General features: G+C 36.0%; 1 protein-coding gene across 2 annotated transcripts; it reads right to left on the bottom strand.

The window, feature by feature from the left end:
- Window positions 1-833: 833 nt before the first annotated feature.
- Window positions 834-16,409, bottom strand: BORCS7 (BLOC-1 related complex subunit 7). 2 transcript variants are annotated; one of them, XM_087725763.1, is made up of 6 exons: window positions 15,894-16,409; window positions 15,630-15,816; window positions 14,161-14,223; window positions 5,737-5,780; window positions 4,484-4,504; window positions 834-3,003 (listed from the first exon to the last, which is right to left on the bottom strand). In XM_087725763.1, exons 2-6 carry the CDS (start codon window positions 15,777-15,779, stop codon window positions 2,952-2,954), a joined length of 330 nt encoding a protein of 109 aa, XP_087581889.1. In that variant the 5' UTR covers window positions 15,780-15,816; window positions 15,894-16,409; the 3' UTR covers window positions 834-2,951. The 2 variants fall into 2 exon arrangements, with proteins under 2 accessions (XP_087581889.1, XP_013912170.2); XM_014056695.2 differs by having other exon boundaries at window positions 15,630-15,946.
- Window positions 16,410-17,427: the final 1,018 nt, after the last annotated feature.

Here is a 17,427-nt window from a genome sequence, read left to right as displayed (position 1 = left end):
GTCTTTCAATTTGTCAGAGATATGGGTGAAAGGAAAAGAAACCAAACTAAAAGCAAGATTTTCTAAAGTAAGCAAGTTTAAATATGTTTCAAATTGCAGACAAAGAAGCCTGCCTTCTTCTCCAATAAAAATCAATAGGTAGCCTCCTGAAGGCACTAAGATATATAAGCATGGATATCATAAACATGTCTGTTCTGAAAGTTATTGTAAGGGATGGAGAAAAAATGTCATTTGCATAGGAATGTACCACAAATGCTTAATTTACATAATATGCTAAGCCATAAACTATGATTTATGAAAAGGATTTACACAGCCTGGTAAGCTCAAACCAATCATATTACAGCTGGGTAAATGTGTAGATCTAAGCAAAAATCATAAAAAAACATTTTCAAAAATTATCCCCTATCTGGAATATATGTCCGTTCCAGTTATGTATTTTTTCTCCCCTATCAGCTTACTGATTATATAGCAGTCTTCACCATTCCTACTGCTTAAATCAAACACTCAGCTGTCTTTTACCTATTCTAATACAACTAATTAAATCAATACAATAAATCAAACAATAAAATTACATGTTAATATTGTAGCAGAATTAAAACGAATATCAACAAGCATCCAATGTGAATTTCCTCCTCCTTGCGCAAATATTCCTTACTGATTTAACTTAGCTTTTTCACAATCAAAGTTTAAGCGCCTCCTATTCAATCCTACATACATTTTATACATTCTACATCTACCTAGCCACATTCCATTTACTTTAGTGAAGTATAATGTAAATGTGTTTTATATATTACACTTTATTTTGAATATTTTATTTGAACTTTAATTTATTACAATATCTATCAAAACTTAAATATGCATAGAATATTATTAAAAATAACATGTCAGTTACTCCAATTATTACTGTTTATGAAAACCAGCATTACCAATAATGATCAGATAATATAATTTTAATATTATAATGAAATCATTTGTTATTATGTAATTCCTTTATATAAACAAAAAGTTTGCAATTTTATAAGGAAATCAGGAGTACTTTTTAAAAGGGCATTATGAAAAACATTACTAGTTAATGAATTGACATAATGAATATATTTTGAATGCATATTATAACTGTAGCTCTGCTTTTAGTTGCTTTTAAAATGGCCCACTATTGCAAACATGGAGTATCTCCAAGACTCTCCAAAATCAAATCAACTACTAGCAGATTACTAGTTAAATAGAGAAGCGTAATGACACCATGGTGAATTAAAGAAGCATAGCAGCAATGAAAATGAAGGAATGTTTCTAAAGGCAAAACCTGACAGCAGATGTATCGCCATAAGGAAATATATATAACCTAGCCCTTTTTTGCAAATAAATTATACATGCAATAGATTTGTTTCATCACAGTTTATATTCACATTATAGATTATGCAACAAGAAATAGGGGAAAATAACAGAATTCTGTTAATGTTTACTTTAAAATAAATCCCATTATGTGTATATATTTATTATTATGTACAAGATTATAGTCTAAATGTAAGCATTGTTACAGAACAAGGTATGCAAGCTTTTTTAAAAAGAAACTTGCTTAAATTAGGAATTTAAAGCAAATCTAAGTAAGTAAACTCCCAGATTTCTACTTAGGCAGGCTGTGTTCTCATTAACTTAAGATAAGAGTGGAAGAAACAGAGTCCAGACCTTGAAAACATGTACTATCCTTGAAGTTAGATATTCACTCTGAGTTCCTCAGAATGTCAGTGAACAGATTTTGCAGAACAGAAAGGAAGAATACTTAGGAAGTACAATTGTTAAATAGCACCACTTTCCTCCATCATTCTGGCCTCTTAGAAATGATGGAATTATTAAAGCAAAAAATTATACACACATAGAAATCACATACAAAATAATTCTCGCAGCAGCACTGTATAGGATAGGATTAAACGTTTTCTATATTAGTGGACATTTTACTCATGAGAGGTAGTATGCCCTGAGAGTTATCCTTCTCAACAGAATGGCTAATTTTCCACATTATACTAGGCTTTAAATAGCTTGTGAATTACCCACAAGGACAGTTGACAAAGCCATCATGACCAGTATAAATCCAGCCAATATTAGAGATATAAATAATAAATATGGGAATTTCAACTACACCCGTACAGATAGTTGTCGACTTACAACCAAAATTGGAACCAGAACTTCTATCATAAATGGTTGTGGTCATAAGTTCAGTCAGACCCATTCTACAAAGAAATGTATGGTAAACAAATTAGTTATTAAGCAAATCCAGCTTTCCCAATGGGCAATTTTTGTCAAAAAGCAACAAAAAAGGTTGCAACTTATGATCATGTAGAATGCTGATCTACAAGCCAGTTGCCAAATGCTGGAATTGCAGTCGTGACCATGAGGTGGTGCAATGGTCGTAAGTGCAAGTACATACACATCTTAAGTAACTTTTTCCAAGGACATTGTAGTTTTGAATTATTATTAATTGAACAATTATAAGTGGAAGACTATCTGTATGATTTTTATGAGCAGTGTTCTTCTATACTATGAAAAGCATTTACACTATAAGAGTTTTCAAACAGCCTGAAAAAAGGAAAAATTCACCCACTGAAGTACTCAGAACCAGAACAAGATGTATTTGATTATTTAGAATGAAGTTAATTCTTAAAGAAATCAGGGCTGCTAAAGAGAAACAGGCATCAACACAGAGAAACTGTAATTTAATACACCGATGTACCGACCCTCTTATAAAGGTAACATTTGTAATTTTAAAATTGTCCACATTTCCAGATCAAAATCTTACAGAACAAAGCACAAACGTTGTGGCATTACATCTAGGAGATGACTTTTGACTCAGTCTTATAGTGCATCTATAGAACAGGGAAAGGTATTCCATAAACCCCCACTGTGTATTTTCTTCCACTCTTTTCCAGCTGTTTGTTACCTCTTACAAACTCTTCTCTTCATTTCAACAGATGGCTCAGCTGATCCCGCAAATTTGAAGATTGTTCAACACTGTAGAAGAGTTTAATAATACTATTACTATTATTACTTTTTCTTTAAAAATAGGATAAGCTAAGTATATTGACATGTAGCAGAAATACACCAAGGAGAGGAGGAGTGGGAAAGAAGAAAGATGGGCAGAGAGGGATGGGAGAGAGGGGGGGGGAAGATGAGAAGGATGGGGGGGAGTGGATTGTGGAGAGAGGAGTGGTAGAGCGGGAGGGGAAGTAGAGTAGAGGGGGATGATGGAAGGAAGATAGAAAGTTGGAGGGTGGTAGAAGAAAGAGGTGTATGGAGAGCAGAAGAGCTATAATGGGTTCCTATTTTGGGGGGCATTGTTGACAAGAGGAACTGATGTAATTATTATTTAATACTATATGATATGGGCTATGTATAGTATACATGTGAGTGTGTGTTATGAAAAGAAAAGAAAATATTTTTTTAAAAAAGAAGAGTTTAATAAGTGGACATGGATATTTAAATATAATTCCTGAGAAAAAAGACTTCCACAACATAAAGGTGTTTCAGAATAAAATAAGGGGGCATGTGCTGTTTTTATCCACTGAACTCCAACTCCTCTTCCCAAATTATGTAATATAAGGGTAAATAGACTGGAATAATGGGACACATTTTATTTTTATGTGTAACAAACATTACTGTTTCAATATATAATATAGCACTGATTAAGGTTAAAAGCTTACAATTCACTTATAGCAAGAAATGTGGCCTTGGCAGGAGGGAGGCAAATAAATTTAATAAATGTGAATGAATACAAACAAAATATTACCTATAATATCTAAACTATTAGACTTACATACTACATATACAATCTTTTGAGTACATACGGTATAATTTGCAGTTCACATTTTTCTGATAGAATGGGAGGAAAAGACAAGGAAACTAAGATTAAGTACAATTAAAAGTCATAAAAGGGATGCTTACTGGTGGAATGAATTTGATCTAGTCCTTATACAAAGTATCTTTCCAATGCAATCATATACATATTTACTTACGAGGTAAATGCTATTGTGTCCAATAGAGCTTCTTCACTACTATACTTATTCCAGATTGCAAGCTTCAATAATAAAGAATCTCTAGTAAAAATCAGAAGGAAACCCCCTCCCCCAAAAAGGCAGAACAATTCCAGATCTGATTTACTCAACTGCTAAATCTTCTCACCATAAAAATCACCTGAGATTCACTGATGATTCACACACACACACATTTTAATATATGTTCTAAAAGCAAGGTATTTAGTGTAGCATTAAATCATTGTTGTGAATATTAATATTGAATATTAATATTTAGTATTTAATAATACATAAAGTGCTAATTAATCCAGCTCTGTAAAGAGGCACCATAATGCAAATTCTATTGAATTTGCAATTTAAAAAACATCCACACAAAGTGGATGCAAGCAAATTTTGAAAAAACAGTAATAAAGAATTCTGAAATAGATAACCTCCCAATCAAATAGAAACAGTGTACTTACTTTTTTTGAATAGCTTCTTGCCTAAAGGGGAGAAAAACACAATGTGAGTTGAAATGAATTTTGAATTGATAAAAAGAGTGCTGATTTATTGCTGAGGATCCATGGAAATCAAACAGGTTTCTGACTTTACTGTTATCTCTAGAAATAACTGACATATTTAGATTGTTTGTAATGATGCAAATAAATCTGTGTTGTGAAGTGGACAACTGAAGGCAGCAAATTTTTTGTTGCCCATTAAGAGTTCCTTAATTATTTTCTATCCTTTGGGTTGGTATCCAAGAATGCTTGTATCTTGGGCAAAGCGTTCCAGTGTTAGGGAACTTAATATAGCCCCAAAGTTGCATTGGATTGCCCTACCCTACAAAAGTAAGTAGTGGGGCCTTGGAAAGGGATACATTCATTGCATTCCAAACCTCTGGCCTTTGAACCAAATCCTGCCCTTTTTTCTGTTCGTAAACAAGCAAAGACAATTCCTCTTAAGTACAGAGGAATGCTATGCTTTACATCCAGAAGACAGAGTGTGAGATTTTTTTCATTACCTGGAAAAAGAGGCTTCCTGTGCAAATCAACTATGAGGAGAAAAACTTGCTTCTAGCTGCCATATTCCTGAGGGATAGGCCTTATTCATTTATTTGAATGTATTTCTCTGTGAAACAATTCATAGAGCCACCCATCTGACTAAGATTAGAACTGGAAGCTGGAGTTTCCCAGCACATCCCAGATAATCTTTACCAGGTAAGTCATTGCATACATATGGCACCCTAATATCTGTGTGTAGATTCCATGATTTCCCCCCAGTTTGGGAGGGTAAAGGACAAAACAGGAATATTCCTAAAAACACGATTTTCCAAAAATCAGGGCAAAATCCTCCTATTCTGCATAGATTTTAAGGATCATTTGCTTCTGTAATGCTTTACTTCTTCCCTGAAATGATGCAATAACACTGACATTAAAAATATAAAATGCTGATTACTAACCACCACCCTGCAAAACTTATTCTATACCATTCTCAGTTGTATCTTAGTTGTAGGAGGAGAGCTACATTACTCTATAATAATCAATAATAAGGAGGAGTCTATTAGCATCTTTTCAGACTAACAATGTATCTGACTAAAATGAGAAAATCTTCATGAAGGCTTGTGCCCTTTAATAAAACATTTAAATTTGAAAATATGCTACCAGAGGGGGGGTTGTATATATTTCTAGGGACTAGAAATCCCATCAAATATAGTATGTGCAGTGTGTATACTTACTGGTACTGCAGGTGAGTAGTTATAATAGCCATTTTTCTTAAACTCTGCAAAGAGATAGATATGAAGTACATGCTTTTTCCCTCGATTAAGTTATCAATGCAATCAACATTTGGCATTACATGATAATGAGAAATAATCACATACTAGGTTCTTCTAGCTCTCATAGAATTTGCTGTTTTGAAAAAAAACATGGTGTTTTGATAAATCTCTAATTTTAAAATAACTGCTTTCACAAGCTTTTACTTTTTCTATACAAGATGATGATGGTAAATTAATTAAACTCTTACACAAAATTGTTTTATTCCACTAGCAGGATTAGCAATATAGACAACAATCAATCTGGGTAACTACCACCATTTGTACACTACAATTTAACACTATAAAATGAATAATGTAGAGATTTTGGTTAGTGATAAAGACTCTCCTTGGAAAAAACAGAGAAAAGCTAAATAAACTGTTTGAAATATGTAAAGCTAGGCATTATTCCAAATTAGTCTTCCGTAGTCTGATGTCCTTCTACTGTGCTAGACTACAATCCCCATATTCCTAAGGCAAAGGTCACAATAGTAGGGAATTATGAGAGTTAAGAATCCAAACCGATCAGAATACATCAAATTGGAAAAGGCCTCATTAGGCTGAAGCCCGAAAATGTGCTCTGAGAGTCCAATATGGTATCCAGGAATACCAATGTGTCCACAGATACTTATTCCAATGTTGCCCAAGTTTCTAGTCCATGCTGCTTATTTTTTCAAAACAGATCTTTTAATTTCAAAGGTGTAGCACAGTAAATCTCAAGTATAATATTTGTAACAATGCCTGAACCTACATAAATCTAGGAAAAGGTGTTGCTGAAATCCAGTACATTTTTTATGTACCGTATTTTTTGGAGTATAAGACGCACCTTTTTCCCTCAAAAAAGAGGCTGAAAATCTGGATGTATCTTATACATTGAATACAGCATTTTTTGCCTCCCCAAACCCTGCCCCCTTCACCAAAATGGCAGTGCATAGCCTTTACGAGCCTTGTAGAGTGCTCCTGGGGGCTGAGGAGGGCAGAAATGAGCAAAAAATGGGTCATATTTTGCTCAATATTGCCCCCCCAGCCCCCAGGAGCACTCTATAAGCCTCCTAAAGGTTATGCATGCCCTTTTTAAAATAAAATCCGGGGCATTTTTTGCTCATTTTTGCCCCCCCTCGACCCCCCCAGGAGTACTCTACAAACCTCCTAAAGGCTATTAATGTCCCCTTTTTGAAGAAAAAAACGGGCCCGTTTTCGTGAAAAACGGGCTGTTTTTGGGAGGTCTGCAGAGTGCAAAAACTTTTTTTAAAAATTTGCCTCTTCAAAATCTTGTATGTCTTATACTCTGGTGCATCTTATACTCTGAAAAATATGGTATGTCCTGCAGCCCAGGAAAAAAAAACACAAAGCAAAATTAGGTGTAGATGGCAGAGAGATTTGATATACTAGATAGGATTCATGTTTGTTTGTGCGCGCATGCGCACACAGGCAGCATGGACCCCTTTTAGACTCTGGAGAAACCTCCAGACACTTTTAGGAAAATATATTTAAATGCACACAATTTAATACATGGATATAGGCTGCATTACAAAAAAAACATATTAGTTATCAAAATATTTTTTTTAAACAACAGCAAAATCATAACATAATATATGTGAAAATAAAGGATTTTTTCCCATCCAAGTTCCCAAGGCCTCTGAAATCTACCCATGGACGTCAGGTTAAGAATTTCTGCACAAGAGAAAGGAGTAGAAAGTTGTGCTACTGCTTTACTTTCTCGCAAATGAGTGTTTCTGTTTGGCAATATTCATTTTTACCCTCCTGTTTTGGGATATTTAGATCCCTATGCTGGCTCAAAAATAATTTCATTCAAATGCTCCCTTAGCAAAAACTATTTCCATCTTGATCTACTTGCATATGTGTGGAAATGCATATGTTTTGTGTCATAATGATTTCTCCTAACTTTATTTATTAAAATGACTAACTAGTATTATGCACAACATAAAAATCTTTTCATTTTCATTCGATAGGAAGTTCTCCAGCTGGACAGATGTGAGAGATGTGAGCTCTAAAAAGCCTCACATGAACCCTGTCTGACAAACCAACTCTGAGGATCCTTTTTTGGATCAGAACCCCCCTGGAGGGGGAGCGAAGAAGGGGCAGCATCTCATCAGACCCAGGGGGAGGCAACAAGTCCCTCAAAGGTCAGAGATTTGCCCTTGAATCGGAGTGGAGGCGGCAGCCTGCAACATGGCTGACAAGATACTGATTTATAATAGCAGCAGTTAGACTTATATACCGCTTCATAGGGCTTTCAGCCCTCTCTAAGCGGTTTACAGAGTCAGCATATTGCCCCCAACAACAATCTGGGTCCTCATTTTACCCACCTCGGAAGGATGGAAGGCTGAGTCAACCCTGAGCCGGTGAGATTTGAACAGCCGAACTGCAGAACTGCAGTCAGCTGGAGTAGCCTGCAGTGCTGCATTTAACCACTGCGCCACCTTGGCACCTTGATTTCCAGTCAAAGCAAATGAACAGGAGGGTGAGAAAGAGATGAAAGACTGGTAAGAAAATTTATCTAACCCACAGCCATAAATCAAACCTGGAAAAGACAAAGAAATTTGAAATCATAAATAATATTGATGGTCAGATTGGGATTTTTTCAAAAAGAAAGCAAGAAAGAAAAGGAAAATGGAGGGTTGAAACACTAGCACTCAAAAAAAAGTCTGAATTTGTTTGAAACAAATTCGGACAGAAAGGGAGAAAGCCAAGAAGTGACAAACCCACTCAAATACAAACTCTAAATCTGGATTTGAAATAGAAATCAAACATTCCGAAGGATTTACTTCATTTGAACTCCTTTCAACTAATATATCTTAAGCAACTCCAAAAAATCAAGAAAAAAGCTCAGTTATCTCACTGATAACTGATAACCTAACCTTGACTGTGCGGGAAGTTTTAATTAACCAACTGCCATAAATCAGAATTTGGAAAAGCAGGAGGCAAAGAGAAACATACTCGAATCTGGCTGTTTGCAAGTTTGTTCTAAGTGATATATTTTGAGCAGCTATAATCGACCAGAGGTGGAAGGTGGCAAGGGAAAGAATAATAACAGAGTCAAGAACTGGGAAATATGAAGGTTTTTTTTCTTTCTTCCCTTTTTTTTCCTTTTTAAGATGGCCCCGGCTTCTCTTCCGGTTTCACAGTAGTTGAATTAACTAAATGTAAGGTGGATCAGAACCTCAAAATAAGACTTGTATAACTAACTGCAATTTTGGAACTGGACATTAAGGAAGAACAAAAGACCAAGATGGCTCCCATCGCTCTTCCACACAGCAGCTGAAGCAGATAAGTTTAAGGTGTATCAGAACTCTGAAATAAGAACTGTATAACTAACTGTAACTTTGGAACTGGACATCATGGAAAGCTGGGAATTTGAAGAACTACGTGAAACTATAAAAAATATGCATAAATCATTAAAATAATTAAAATCAAGCCTAAATAGAATTCTGAACCCAGAGAAGAAGATATCTAAAGAAGAAGACAAAGAAGGCGGGGGGGCAAGACAATGAACGGGTAAAAATGGAGGGAAATAAAAAGCAGACAAAAATCTCCACTGATCTTGGCAGTGGTATAGAGAAAATTGTAAAAGGGGGAGGTGTCCCAACAAACGGGAATAAAAGGCAGACAAAAGAGGTTTTGGAGGTTGTTAGTGGCATAAGGAAAATTGAAGTAGGCGATTATGCCCCAACAAAGAGAAATATAAAATATCCTTTTGACGATTGTCTGGAAAAAACTGAAGAGTGTGGATGTGTCAAAACAAAGAAAAGGGAGAAAACAGTAACAGAGAAGTGGGACAAAAGACTTACTAGGAAAAAATCAGACAACTAGAAACTGTTACATGGGAAAATATAAAGTAAGGATAAGGGCTTTATTCCTAAATATGACAATAAGATGGAGTTGCTAACTGGTTGAATATGATAATGGAAAGATAGATAAATAAAGGTTAAAATATATGGAATATGGACAAATATGAAACTGATATGGGGAGGTTGTAAAGCAGAGGTTTGTGATTCACTTTTATACATGATAATTAAACTGAGTTGCGAACTGATTGAATATGACAATAGAAGGACAATTAAGCATGGATTAAAATATATGGAGCATGGACATATATAGAACTACTGAATAAAGTGAGGTGTTTACCGCTTGTTATTCTATATAATAAATTAAGGGAATTGTAATAAACATTGAACAGTAAGGGTTGCCATTTATAGACAATTAAGGGTAATTTAATCCACGATATGGAAAAATGGAAAATTTCTATTGTCATGAAATACATGAAATACATTTACAATGGGAAACTATTGAGACTTAAAAACAGAACCACAAACTGGGGGCATGTAAGGATGTATAATTATATAAAGATAATGATGAGAATAGCTAGCAGGTCTACATCTCGGCCAAAATTAGGCTGGGGCAGGGAGGCAGGTTTTTTTTAAAGCACAATGAATATATGTATACTTTTTTGTTCTATTTTTTTAAAAAAGGAGGAAGATGCATGCTAAAATTAAATATCTATATTGAAAAGGAATTATTAATACCATCAACACCAAATGGAGCTTGCTCAGAAGCTGAAATATACCAAGTAAATGTAATGAAGAGTGGGAAGTAGAGGAGAGAGGTAAGGAAAGAGGAGAGGGATAGGAGAGAGGGCAAGGGGGAGGAAGAGGAGAAGAGAAAGGATGAGTGGAAAGGGGAGAGAGGAGAAGGAGAGAGGTAGGGGAAGTAGAGAAGGTCAGGATGACAGAGGGAAGAAAGGAGGTAGGGAGGGGGAGGAGAGAGGAAGAAGAAAGTGATGGATAAAGTACAAATATGGTGTATGGAGAGCAGAAGAGCCAATAATTGTTTTTGGGAGTTGATGGTAAGATAAATTGATGTAAACATGTAATAATACAATATGATGTTGGCTATGTCAGTGTTTTTCAACCACTGTGCCGCGGCACACTAGTGTGCCGTGACATAGTGTAAGGTGTGCCGTGGGAAAAACACTTTATATATAGTCAATATAGGCACAGAGTTAAAAAATTTTAACATTTTCTAATGGTGGTGTGCCTCGTGATTTTTTTCATGAAAAAAGTGTGCCTTTGCACAAAAAGGTTGAAAAACACTGGGCTATGTAATAGTCAGTGGTGGGTTTCTGCCGGTTCGCACTGGCTCAGGAGAACCGGATGGTGAAATTTACCGATCCAGTGAGAGGAGGTTCCACCGGTGGACCCGGAAGTTCTGGAACGCCTGCCCTGTCCATCTCCCCGTGCTCAGAAAAGTGCTGTCCGGGGAGGTCCCTTACTGGCGGGCAAGCATCCTAGAACCTGCCTGCCAGCAAAGGACTTAAACGGAATTGCTTTTCTGAGCACGGGAAGACAGACGGTAGTTTGCGCCATCTGTCTCCCCATGCTCAGAAAAGCGCTGTGCGTGGAGGTCCCTTACTAATGTGGTTTTATCTTCCTTGGTTGGTTTTGGGGAGAGCTATGGAAAGCTAAAGCAAATGCTGTGTAACAAGGAAGCATGAAACATTTCTTTTGATTCATTGGAGAATCAAAACCAAACATTATTTCAAAGAAGAGAAGTTTCATATCATGCAACTTTCATCAAAACTGTTTCACATGCCCTTAAATCTTGAGGGGGGGGGAGACAACATCTAGGAAGGAGGGTAGTAGTGGCAAATAGAATAATACTTTGATGCAACTATTACAAATTGTTCAGCAATAATTTAACTAAAAGAATTGTGCATACTGTATATAAATTGTTACTTCATAGCAGGAAGTCCAATATTTTTTCCTTTGGATTTTCCCATTTGGCGGAGTTTTTCAGTACTCCAACATTCTATTCTTTTTTATTGGGGATATATTTATTGGGTTTCACTCTCCCATCAGTTAAGAAGACAAGAACTGCAAAGCAGGTGGTTGTGTGCAAATATCATAAGTATTTTTGGAATGTATCTATGATGCTACCATTGTGAATTTCTTGTTAAGAACACTTATCAAGTTTTAATATTATGACTGTCTAACTTATTTAGAGGGTGAGTGCTTGCTTGTTGTAATAAAGTACAAATGCCATAAGCAAAATACCTGTTTACTCAGAGGTATATTCCTGCTTAAATTGCTTGATTGCAGTGTGCAGAAACTTTAAATTGCATAGCTCACAGCACTAAAGAAACCTTATACAGCAGTGACTACTCTTGAGGGGCCACATTGGCTGTTTCTGCTTCCAAGTGATGTTTTTGAAATCTACTGGAACATATTAGGAATTTCTGCACTGAGAAGCAGAAGGATGGACTCACCTTTATGATGAGCTTTTGAGACACTGGAAAGCAGTGGGGACTTTTGCTACTTATGAGTATTTCCAAATCCAATAAGAAATTGATTATCTTTCCTTGAGCTTCTTTATGCAGGGACAGGTGCTGAAAAATCCTTCAAAGAAATCTAAACTCTGTGTGTGTGTGTGTGTGTGTGTGTGTGTGTGTGTGTGTGTGTGTGTTGGGGGGGGGGTGTTTCTGTTGTGTATGATTGGAATATAACTTATTGGCCCTGGATTTTGAGGGCGGAGGGAAGTTGCAGAAGCTGAAATGTGGTTGGGACACACTGGCGAGTCCTATGTTTTATCTCTTTTACATTTCAGAGATTATAAACAGTATAAAGAATTAATAGTTGCAATGATTGTACTTTAGATTTGTGTACACAAAACAAACAACAAGTAGTTCAGCACATGACAGCCTGTCAATCTGAAAATACTCTGAAACAAATAGGTATTGTTTCTAGTGCACATAATTCCAAGCCCGAAATTCCAAGAAGTTTCCCCTCTACATACACAGTATATTGTATATTATACTCTACAAAGTGGTTTAAACAACAAAGGCAAGTGTGAGAGAGCACACTGTTCTGCAAATAATCTTACTAGCCTTTTGTATGGTGCATATGTGTAGGGGTATTAGTAGTAGCACAAAAGAAATTATATTTACAGACTTTATTTTCCTGTAGATTGTGGTATGAATTTATTTTTTTAAGCAACAGGCTAGAACCTGTTCATATTAATAAGTAGGAAATCTGTTGGACATCAAACTTATTTTAAAAGTATCATTATGTAGAACTCTTTTTAGTAGTCTGGATTATGGAAGAATTGCAGGAAAATATTAGATAAGACAGAAACAAGCTAAAATAGGGGTGGTGGTGGTGAATCAACTTCTTGTTTCTTGCCCATGTTTTGCTACAAACTACTCTAACTGCTGCCTGTTTTTTTTAGCAATAATGATTACATTGAATATGATATTAATATATAAAGCATGTGATATGGTTCCAGGATCAGAGCTAGTCTATATTTGAATGGGCTGAAGGTGTGTTAACATTCAAGGAAGCTAAAACTGCAATCTAGGAAAGACAGTTCTTGGCCCTCTAAGTACTTGGAAAATAGACCACCTGTGAACCATATGCAAAACCACCCTGATCGCCATATAGAAGAAAGTATGAAATAGGCCTGTATAAATCATTTGGTGGGATTTCAAAGCATTGGAAAGTTGTGGGAATACTTTGGAACATCTGCTTCATTGACCAGATCGGGAGGAGCGCTCAGAGTCCTGTAAAATAACTTGCCTAGCTTTAGTACAAATGCTAGGACTGATGGTACTTTGGATTCTGTTCCAAACAAAGTACTGAAGAGAATACAAGAATGTAAATATAGTACCCACCCACAACTCTTTAAAGTAGATATTTCATGAATCCAGGAAAAAGGTGCCGCTGCTTTAAAAAGTACCAAGTAGATGCTGTGGGCTTTATATTCCTATATATTCAAAAACAGTGCATAGCCCTAACAAACATTATTATTTAATGAATTTAAGTTGTTGCCACTGCTTTGAAGTTAAATTCAGGTGTATGGATGCCTCTTTCTTTTCTGTGTAATTTATACCTCTATCTTGACTGGGAATGCTGACATTATCCTGGCCACTCCCACCCGGTCACATGGCCGGCAAGTCACTCCCACCTGGTTACATGGCCGGCAAGCCACTCCCACCCGGTCACATGGCCAGCAAGCCACTCCCACCTGGTTACATGGCCGGCAAGCCACTCCCACCTGGTCACATGGCCAGCAAGTCACTCCCACCCGGTCACATAGCCGGCAAGCCACTCCCACAAAGCAGGCCACACCCACAGAGTAGGTTCCAACAAACCCACCACTGGTAATAGTATACATGTGTATATATATGTTATGAAAATGAAAAAATAAAAAACTTTATAAATTAAAAAAAAATATTTTCAACCCTGAACTTGATATTTCCTTTTCTACATGTCCTGCAACTCTATAGAGGTATGTATTTAATATTATCAGACAAGTATTATATTCCATACTTACATCTTCAGAGTGCAGAATGGCACCCTCTTGCATCACCATATTTCTGGCAGCTTGTCCTAGGAACTAAAAGACATGAAAATCATTGGAAGAGATATGAACTTTATGTTCTCCAAGGTAGTGTTCTTCCACTATTATTCAAGGTTGACAATGCAGCTAATAGTGAGCTTTCAGGAGATAATAAGATTTGGGAATTATAACTTTATGAACTCATATTTAATCCAGAAGCACTAACTTACTGGACAAATTCTGAACCAAAAGGATTTTCTGAAATTATGTAGAATCTTCATAATAAATGATATATAAGTGGATATGTACTGCAGGCTATTGCTGCCTGCCAGCTGCCTGCAATTTGGCAGTTCAAATCTCACCAGCTCAAGATTGACTGAGCCTTCCATCCTTCTGAGGTCGGTAAAATGAGGACCCAGATGGTTGAAAGCAATATGCTGACTCTATAAACTGCTTAGAGAGGGCTGTAAAGCATTGTGAAGTGGTATATAAATATAAGGGCTATTGCTATAAGTGAAACTTCTTGGTATAGTACAATATTTATGGTAATTATTAATTATGCTAATATACAGTGATTTACAGAAACTTTTTTTAAAATTGACGTCTCAAATGTCTTGATCATCAATTGGGCTAGTTCAGCAGACAAATCCTAAGGGTAAGCAATCTGTAAATTACTTGTTTGTGAATCAAGGATTGAAGTTTAGGGCTGGTGGAAGACATACCAAGCCAGCTTCAATCTGATGTCCTTCAGATGTATTACCATGTAATTCCCGCAAATACCTTTATCATGTAAACAGGATGACGGGAGCTGTATACATCGGAAAAGCATAAAGATATGTTTACATTCAAACTTTCCTAGCGATTCCTTACTGAAATTACTGACAAGTTTCAGCAATTGTGCAACACATACCCAGCACCATTCAATTTTAATTTGTACTACAGGATCTCAGTGGGATTTACCACTTTTTTCAGCTAGTTTGCTCAAAAGGGTAAACCTGAGTCTTTGGGGCAGAAACAAATAGGCTTTTAACCTTAAGAAAGCAATACCAATGATACTCAAGAAGAAAACCTAAGTCTCCGTTCTTTCTTATTACCTTGCTTGATTAAATCAGCAGCCGAGCACTTCCACTATGTATATGAACTTCGTTATTACAGGCAAAAGGTCTGAACTATTTTGAGTTTTAAAATAAAGATGCTAAGTATAATATCGGATGGCTGTAACTGAGCATATAAACGTGTCAAAATCATCGGTTCATTTAAGGAGAAGAATCAATTGACCCATCTTTATCGCATGAAACGAAGCGACTCTAGGTCAATCCTAAATTTTCTAGCACTACAGTTTTTCCTTAAAAAGGCCGCCCGCCGAAGCGTTCACAGAGACTACAAATCCCACCATACACCGCGATCCTCTTGTACCGACTGAATAATAGTTGGAGGGGAACCGTTGTAGTAGTCTCACTTACCTCAGCGCTTCGGGAGCCCTTGAGCACCTGTTTAGTGAGAGCGATTATATCCGTCCCGCAGTTGGTAACCTTTTCGGTCAGCAATCCTTTCACCGAATGCCCAAATCGTGCCTGAACATCCACCGCCATCCCTGCCGGACTTACCGCCATGTAGCTAACAATCACAGAGGAAGCTAGAGAACCGCACCTACGGATAGAAAATGGGGTCAAAAACATAGAAAAGCGCCCCGAACGGGTTTTGGCAAAGAAGTTGATTGCTCTTACCTTATTTCATCTTACGGTAGTTCTTTTTAGTTTTTCTTATGCAGAAAAAAAAGCCGCTTGCTTTTTATATTATCTGCGCAATACAGGAAATACTTTGTATATTTTAAAAAATTAAAATATTTGTATTAACCGTTTGCCCCAGAATTACTTAATCCAAAGCTAAAGACAAAAAAAACCTGATCGGTTCTCTACTCCGCAGAATACTTAGTATCCATCCCAATAGCAAGTGTGATTGCTTTTGATTCAGCGTTTGGATTTGCACAATATAATGTACTAAATTGTTGCCTAGTCTGTAATTTATAGCGTTTGACTTCAGCTACAGGCGTTAGTTCAGTATGATAATCATCATTCTGTTTGATGTATAATTCTAATAAATTGGATTAATTCAGTAATCATTGTTAAGTCATTACCCGGTAGTACCCTCTACCCACAACTTTATGGTAATTGTTATTTACTACACAGAAAATGGAAAATTCTGCTGCAGTAAAAGACAAAAGTAATTCTGTATTTGCAGATGAATCATTGCGTTGTATACATTGGACAAAGGGTACTTTAATGTTTGGGAGTATTTTAAACCCTTTTAACTTTCTACAATTGTATATGTTGAGAGGACATATACACAGGGGACCATCATGTATTTTTAAAAGGCATAAGCATCTGTTTCACAAAATGCACATATGTTTGTTTCCACATTCTACTTTTTTTTACTTTATGTATTTATTGTCCATTGTAGAGGACAAGGAACTGATTTTCATGAGGTTTCTGTTTGGACTTTTATTTGGTCATAACTGGAACAGTAAGATTTTAGTTAGCAAATCTAAAAAATGGTGGTAGAAATACCTAAGCAGTGTTTAAATTTTAATTAGTATGATTATTTTATAACAAATATTAAATAATAAAGAGAAAAAATGAATTTTCAATAAACGTATACCAACAACTATATTGGTCATTCTTGGTATATAGTTAATGACAATGAAATATGATATATTTTATATACTTGATTGATTTTGAAAAGGAAATATTCTACCTATAAAGAGAGCTTGACTGCAGAATATAAGCAGTTTCTAGAAATAAAAGAGAGATAATGAATCTAATTGGCTTCAGTAACTATCTCCTAAAGCTGGTTCAGCGTGCTCCTGCATACTGGTACATACCATCTGGCCCCTCTAAGGAATATTGTCTATGTATATATCTACCGATAATTTCTACTTGATGAATTGTATATAGGAAGTCAGCATGCCCTGCCACTACGAGAGTTTTTTATTCACATTTCTGCACTCACAGTAACTTTAATGGCATAAACAAACCCTACTGTGTAGATCAGATCAAATCTTTATTAGCATAAAGAAAGTTGCATACAATTAGTAATTTTAAAAAGCTAAAAAATGTATATAGAAAAGATACATCGAAATCTAATTTAAAAGAAGTTAAAAGGTATAAAAAGTATAAAACAATAGATATAAAACCAAGTCATAGTATAGATCACTCTTGAAAATAAACCAAATATTCATTAGTTTATGGCATAGCTCATCAT

Source organism: Thamnophis sirtalis, unplaced genomic scaffold (assembly GCF_051295495.1).
Source record: "Thamnophis sirtalis isolate CommonGarterSnake01/CBP01778 unplaced genomic scaffold, rThaSir2_p1.2 scaffold_11, whole genome shotgun sequence".
Lineage (NCBI taxonomy): Eukaryota > Metazoa > Chordata > Lepidosauria > Squamata > Natricidae > Thamnophis > Thamnophis sirtalis.
This window is presented reverse-complemented; position numbering and strand designations above follow the sequence as displayed.